Source organism: Sorex fumeus, unplaced genomic scaffold, assembly GCF_029834395.1.
Source record: "Sorex fumeus unplaced genomic scaffold, SorFum_2.1 ptg000034l, whole genome shotgun sequence".
Classification (NCBI taxonomy): domain Eukaryota; kingdom Metazoa; phylum Chordata; class Mammalia; order Eulipotyphla; family Soricidae; genus Sorex; species Sorex fumeus.
In genome coordinates, this window is record NW_026606091.1 from 46,952,501 (window position 1) to 46,960,083 (window position 7,583).

General features: G+C 54.8%; 1 protein-coding gene across 1 annotated transcript in view; it reads right to left on the reverse strand.

Moving 5' to 3' along the window:
* SUSD1 (sushi domain containing 1) overlaps positions 1–7,255 on the reverse strand; it is a 144,871-nt gene extending 137,616 nt beyond the window's left edge. Inside the window, exon 1 of the mRNA XM_056117123.1 lies at positions 7,137–7,255. Coding sequence (XP_055973098.1) covers positions 7,137–7,254 — 118 coding nt within the window. The 5' untranslated portion in view covers position 7,255. The remainder of the gene's footprint in view (positions 1–7,136) is intronic.
* Between the last annotated feature and the right edge of the window lie 328 nt (positions 7,256–7,583).

Consider the following 7,583-nt stretch of genomic DNA (forward strand, 5'->3'; position numbering starts at 1 on the left):
ACCACCAACAAGGATATTTATGTCTCTTTCCTTATGCAATAATAACAACAAATAGATGTTGCTATTATTGTCAGAAACAAGTCATGCAAAATCTACTGCCTGGTTTCTGGCCATGGGGTTAGGAGCAAGGGTAAGAGGGATCACTGGGGCATCAATCCCAGCTCGGTGTCTTGCAAGTTGTACGACCAATCTTTGGTAGTCTCCGTGCCTCAGTTTCCCATACATCTGTCACATGAGGAAAATAGCGAACCCACCTCCTTCGTTGTTGCAGGGATTAGAGAGAAAATGAGTACGGGCAAAGCAATTAGAACATGTTAAGCATTATTAGAACAGTCACTCAACAACTCTTTGTTACGGAGTAGATGACGGCGCTGACAGCTAGCCAACCCCCCAATTATACTAATGGGGAGCGTGATGGAGAACTGCATTGAGGCAAAAACCCAAAGCAAATCTGAGTAGACAGATGCCTGACATTCAAGTGGCTGAAATCTGAGGAACCTTCATATCCTCATTTACATAAGCACTCCCCACCTTCCTCACCTCCTCCTCCTGCCGTAATCCCTGACTGTTCAGCCTGCTCACCCCTGCCTCCTCTCCACTGCACCCCAAGTAAACCTGTTCCTCAGGATGGAGTGGGGTCAGCCAGCCTGAGCAGCCACTCTCACTCGTCACCTCAGCGCCCAGCCAACAACTTCATCAGCGCACTTCTGAGACATCAGCAGGTGGATGTGAACAATAGGATGAAGTGATTTTCCCCACTGCCAAGAGAACCAAGGCGTTGAAGAGCTTGGACTTACACCTTCACCTAATCCCCAGCCATTCGGTCAGACATAACAAACCCACTGCACGGTCTTCCGAGATCCTCTCCCTCCACCCTCTGGAGAAGTGGAAACGAAACCAAGGACCTGAGGAAAGGAGCAAAGGGAGCCCCAAACTCAGGAAAACAAAGCATTCCCAAACTTTACACGCCTCTGTGTGAAACTGCATTGAAATGCCTGAGGAGGAAGGGATCTTAGAGCCCCATATTCTCTCCTCTCCAACAACATCCCTGACGGGAACAACGACCATGACCTGGGCTTTAAGAGTGCGCTGAAAGCGCACTGCTCCTTCAGCAAGAGAACCCTGAGATGGCCATCACTGTGTCCCCTTCACCTCGCCTGCAGGATAGGGAGAGAACAGCTCCCCTCAGCTCCCCTCAGCTCCCCTATGCCTCTCTGTACACTTTCCTGCTGGGCCAAGCCCACTTTGCAGTGGGGTTCCTGTGCCCTCCCTGTGGAGTTCCCACACCTGGCCTCAGGACCAAGAGTCAACCCACACGGGTGTCCCGCTTTCCACACTCTTGGGTGTTTATTTCGTTTTGGGGTGCAGTGGGGGTTCTGTTCTGCTTTCTCAGCCATACACCGCTGTGCTTAACGCTTACTTCCGGTTCTGTGCTCAGGTTTCACTCCTGGCAGTGCTCCGGGAACCATATGTGGGTGTCGGGGAGAGGATCAAGGACAAGGCCAAAGCAGCCACAGTCCAGGCAAGTGCCTGACCTTCTGTGCTGTCTCTCCAGGCTCCACTCCTGCCTTTTGAGTTAGGCAGCCTTTCATCTAGACGGCCCCTGGGCTTGAGTCAAATACCTCACCTACTAACATGCCTGACTCAGCATGGGGCAGGGGGGGGACACACAACACACAGGCAATTCCCTCCGAGGGTCTCTGAGGCGCCAGCAGATCCCTCACCACCTCAGGCTGCAGGGACAGATGAAGCAGGGACTCATTTTCGAATCTGACCAGAGGCTGAAGGTCTGGTTGGCAGAGAAACCTGCCTTCCCCTCCCCCACCAACTCCGCTGAGCAAATGTCTCTGCTGAACAATCCAACAGCTCCAAGCTCCACACCCCTGCTCGAAACAGAGCCTCACCAGGTTGGGGAACGGGCTACAGAACGCGAGGGCGAGTGCGCTGGCACCGTCAGAACAACTTGCCCAATCTTCTGTACCAAACGCCTCTCCCGATTCTCAGGGCCTTCCCAAGCCCCAGCCGGGCTTGAACAGACAAGTTCCCCGGCCACTCCCAGACCCTGAGCAATAGCCCAGAAAGGTGAAGAAACAGGACTGACTCGTTCCACCCCTCCCATTCTGAACCTCTATTCCCCTGGGGCGGGGCACCCCACCCACCAACTGCCTCACACATCTTCCTTACACACAGGCCCTGGGACTCCAGAACCGCCCTGGAAGGCATGAAATGGACCTCAAGCCTGTTACCACAAAGGGACCTTGGTGAGATAGCAGAGATAAAATGAGAACTCTTAGGATCCTCCCAGGAGGGGAGATGCATGTCAAAGTAGACTATGGACTGAACATGTTTGCCACTCAATGCCTCTTTTGCAGACCACAACACCCAAAAGGAGAGAGAGAACACAGGGGATTACCCTGCCACAGAGGCGGGGGGGGGGGGGGGGGGGGATGGGGGGGGATATTATCCATGGTGGTGGAAAATGGGCACTGGTGGAGGGATGTGTATCTGATCATTGTATAATCGAAACCCAAGCACAAAAAATTGTAAATCTACAACTGTAAAAAAAAAAAAAAAAAGAAAGAAACAGAAAAAAAATTTAAAAAAAAAAAAACCTGAGTGCCTGAGAACAGGTAAAGGTAAAGGCCCTCCCGTTGATCATCGATTTGCTCGAGCGGGCCCAGTACCGTCTCCATTGGAGACTTTGTTGTTACTGTGTCTGGCATATCGAATACTCTCGGTAGCTTGCCGGGCTCTCCGAGAGGGGCAGAGGAATCGAACTCGGGTCGACCATGTTGGCCGCTTGTAAGGCGAACGCCCTACCCGCTGTGCTATCGCTCCAGCCCTCCTGAGACAGATGACTGGTTAAAGAAACTTTGGTACATTTACACAATGGAGTACTATGTAGCTGTTAGAAAAGATGAAGTCATGAAATTTACATACAAGTGGTACAACATGGAAAGTATCATGCTAAGCGAAATGAGTCAGAAAGAGAGGGATAGACATAGAAAGATTGCATTCATTTGGGGAACATAAAGTAACAAAACAGGAGATTAATACCCAAGAATAGCGGAGATCAGTACCAGGAGGATTACTCCATGGCTTAGCGGCCAGCTGGGCATTCTAGGGGAACGGGCAGGTCAGATAGAGAAGGGAGCACCAAATAAAGGGTGTTTGGAGGATCCTCCCAGGAGGGGAGATGATGTTGAAAGTAGACTATGGACTGAACATGATTGCCACTCAATGCCTCTTTTGTACACCACAAAACCCCAAAGGAGAGAGAGAACAAAAGGGAATGCCCTGCCACAGTGGCAGGGGGGGATGGGGGGATGGGGGTGGGAGGGATACTGGGATCCATGGTGGTGGAAAATGGGCACTGGTGGAGGGATGGGTATTTGATCATTGTATAATCGAAACCCAAGCACAAAAAATTGTAAATCTACAACTGTACCTCATGGTGTTTCACTAATAAAAATTTTTTTAAAAAATGAGAACTCTTAGAGGGGGTTGCGGGAAGCAGCTTAAGTGGCAGAGCACATGCCTAGATGCTCAAGACCCTGAGTCCTCTGTCTGCACCTGCATGACACCCACTGTCCACCAGCAATGCTGGCGGGTAGGCAGGTGGGGGGGAGGGCAGGGGAGAAAGGACCCTCGCCCAGTTTGCAGCTATTAGTCCAGCAAAAAGTTAAGCCACAACCTCTGTAGAAGTTTGTCCCAAAGGGTCAGCATTTAATCAGCATGGCCAGAGTTCCTCATCTCTGCCCTCCTTCCTTCCTTCCGACAAGAACCAGTCCGACGAAGAGACGTTCCTGAACCAATGAAATCACATCGAGCACCTGCTGTTAGCAGCAGCACCCAGCTGGGGTAACACCTGGCACCTGCGTCTTTGTTCCACTCAAAGCTCTCACCACCACCCCTTGCGAGTGGTGGAGGCTGGCTGGCCTGCTATAGCCAGTTCTTGGACTCAGTCCTTGCCTCATCTCTTTGGAGCGGGTCTTCATGCCCACGGGAAGACAGTTCTGTAGTCTCCTATTTCCTTTCACAAGCAAAACTTTTTTGTTTTCATTTTTGTGTTTGGGCCACACCTGGCGATGCTCAGGACGTAGTCCTGGCTCTGCACTCAGGAATCATTCCTGGTGCTCCTTGGTGACCATATGGGATGCCGGGGATCAAACCTGGTCTGACCATGTTCAAGGAATGTGCCTTACCTGCTGCTATACAATGGCTCCGGCCCCAACAAAATTTTTCGGTTTATAAACCAGCTTTGCTTTTTTTCACCAACTAACTCCACTGAAAATCTCAAAATCTCAGTTTAGAGACGAGCTCCAAAGGCTGGCGTACATGGACGATCCCCGGTTTGTTCCCTGGCACCCCTGACACCCCAGCACCGATGGAAGTGCTCTCTGGCCATATTTGGGGTGTGGCCCAAAGCAAACAAAGTGTCATGTAGAAGCCAGAGAGACAACTCAAGTGGTACAGCACTCGCCTAGCACCCTGCACATCCTGGCTTCCTTCTGGCACTGTGCAGCCCTGCCAGCACTAGCAAATTAGCCCTGCTGGTCCCTGACCATCACTCGTCTGCGCCATGGTTTTTTTGTTTGTTTGTTTGTTTAATCTCACTGGTAATGAGGGCAAAGGTGAATAACGTGGATTCTGAGGGGCCTCTGTTACAGCCTGCAGTTCGTAGGGGAGCCCTGTGTCCAGTACCAGGCTCTGACGGGAAAAAAGCAGGCGGATGTCTCCATCCATGTAGGCTTAAGCGGCCTGAGAGGGAGCTTCAGAACCTGGGGGAAGACGACTTTTGCATCCATCTCTAGCGACTAACAGTCCTCAGTATAAAACATGCTTCGGTTGGCTATTTGCCCTCACCCAGCACTCCCCAAATTCTCACACAGACCTCGACAGCCCAAGTGAATGTTTCCTTCTCTTTCCTTCAAGCTTTCCAAAGTCCCTACTCTGCAGCCTAAGTCCCTGCACTCTGGCCCCAGGCAGTGCCCACTGGCTCACCGATGACCTGAGTCACCCAAGCCAATCTTCTCTCATCAAAATCACCAATATCTCCCGCCAAATGAGAATATTCTCCAGCTTCTATGCCCAAGAGTCATATTGCCTTTTCTTCCGCTGTCATCAAACCCATGGGCCCAGACCTCGGACATTTTTTTCCCTAGGGTTTTGGTCTACAGCTGGACTATGATTCTCCAGCGCCGGGTGGAAATCAATCCCAGTGATGCTGTGGGGGACCAAGCAGGATGGGGGTGGGGGGTCTCTAGCTCTCTGAGTCATCTCCTTAGCTGACGCTCGAGAGCCTTAACACAGACGTTCTGAAATAGTTTCCAAGCACCTAAGGGCTTGTATGCAAGTTGGATAGATAGAGAAAGTTAGGGAGGGAAGTTAGAAAGCCTCCCAGACCATCCAATGCACCTTCAAGAGGAATATCCAGCAGAGATGGTAAAAATCTCATGGTCAAAAAGAATTGGGGTGGGGAGTCTGGAGGGACAGCACAGTGAGTAAGGCGTTTGCCTTGCACACAGCTGACCTGGTTCGATTCCCATATAGTCCCCCAGCACTGCCAGGAGTAATTCCTGAGTGCAGAGCCAGGAGTAACCCCCTGTGCATCGCTGGGTGTGACCCAAAAAGCAAAAAACAGAAAAAAAGAATTGGGGGAGTCAGGATTCTGGGGGTGCAAATCTCCCCAATCATCCTACATGGACATTCTCTTCCCCTCCAGGAATAGGGTTCACTTTTAATCACAGAGTCCCCTTTTCCGAGACTACTCCTAGCCCCAAACCTGCAAGGGCTCTCACAGGCTTCTCCCAAGTCAGAACAACGCAGTCTAAATGCCTGGGTCACACCAAGCAAGTCCCTGCCTCGTGGTATACTCCGTCTGCTCTTCCAACCTCGGCCCCAATACCGCCCCTCATGTCCTACACCCATCAAACTGGACCCACAATCCAGCCTTTGGACCCGCCCTGCCCCTGTTTCCTGTGCCATCCCCTCCATTTGGTGGGATTCGTTTCTTCTACACATATTCGTGTCTGCCCTCTGCTCCCACGGTGACACGTGAACATCACCAGTCCCCGAGAGCCTGGTTCGAGGGCCACGCCGTCCACTCCATCAGTGGCTTCACCTGTCTTCTGGTACTTTCTCAGGACCAGGGCACTCTGCTCTGTGTAAATGCCCTCCCCAGCTGGGACTGGGACCTCCGCCACAAACAGCGCTGAGTTAGGAGAGGGGCTTGGCCTGAAAGCTGCTTGTCTCCTCTAAAGTGCTCAGAGAAGAACAGAAACTGCCCAGGCTGGGCACAGGCTTCCCAAGCAGAAGAAGTGACCGCCCTCTCCCAGGCTACTGCTGGGCCACTGCTGAAAAACACGGTGATGCTGGGGGTTTCCCTCCCGCAAACATCCAAAGACCCCTTTCTCACCCAACTACCACTTAGTTTTTCTCAAAGCACCAAGAGTCGAGTGTGTGTGTGTGTGTGTGTGTGTGTGTTTTGGGGGTAGTCACAGAGGATGGGTGAGTATGTGTTGGGGGGTTGTGAAAAGGATGTGGGTGTGTCCTCAAAGTGCAAGGGTGCGTGTGGGTGCCTGTTGGAGGGTAGCGGAAAAGGAGGGGAGGGTGTATTTCTTGGGGGTTGTGAAAGACTGTAGGTGGGTGTGTCCTCAAAGTGCAAAGCGTGTGTGTGCTAGAGGAAAGTGGAAAGGGGGGAAGTGCATGCATGTGTTGGCGGGGGGTACGAAGAAGTGTGTGTGCGTGTGTGTGTTGTGTGTTTGGGATTGTGAGGGCTGGGAGTGGGTGACTTCTCAAAGAGCAAAGGGTGACTACGTGTGTTTCGGGCCACTGGGGTCCAACCACTGTGCCCAGGGGCTCCTTCTGGCTCTGTGCTGGTGGAGCGCGGCGGTGCTGGGGGTCCCTCCGGGGCTCCTCCATGCGCCCCAGCCCCCGAACCATCTCCCCCACCGCGAGCAGGTTGGACGGACGTTGGCGAGGAACCGGGTCCGGGAGGAAGCTGGGGGCGCGCCCGGCGGGCGCACGGCCGGAAACCCGACGGCTCGGCCCGACCGCCCGGCGGCTCCGCGCCCCCCAGGGGGGACCCCCGGGCGTCCCCGGCCCCGCCGCCCGCGCCCGCCGCCCGCACTCACCGTCCGCGCCCGGCGCTCCGGGGCCGCCGCGGGCCCGGCCGAGCAGCAGCAGCAGCAGCAGCGGCGGCGGCAGCGGGAGGCCCGGCGGGCGGACCCCGGGCCCGGGCCCCCGGCCCATGCCGCCGCGTCCCTCCGGCGCCCGCGACTCCGTGTGCGACCCCGGGGCGCCGAGATAAGGCGGCGGCGGCGGGAGGCGGCCGGGCGGGAGCTTCCGGCGCGGCGCGGGGGAGCCCCGGGCGCCGCCGGGCACCGAGGGGCACCGGCAAGCAGCGGGGACGGGCGCTGGCCCCGGGGGACCCTTCGCGGCTGCAGCCGGGGCTCGGGGCGCGGCGCCCCGGGGTGCAGGGGGGGGAGGGGAGCGGCGGAAGGAGCGAGCGGGGCTCCGGGGAGGGGAGAGTCTTGCAGAGCCCCGGGCCGGTGTGGGCGCGCGGAGCTAGTGCCCCGGTG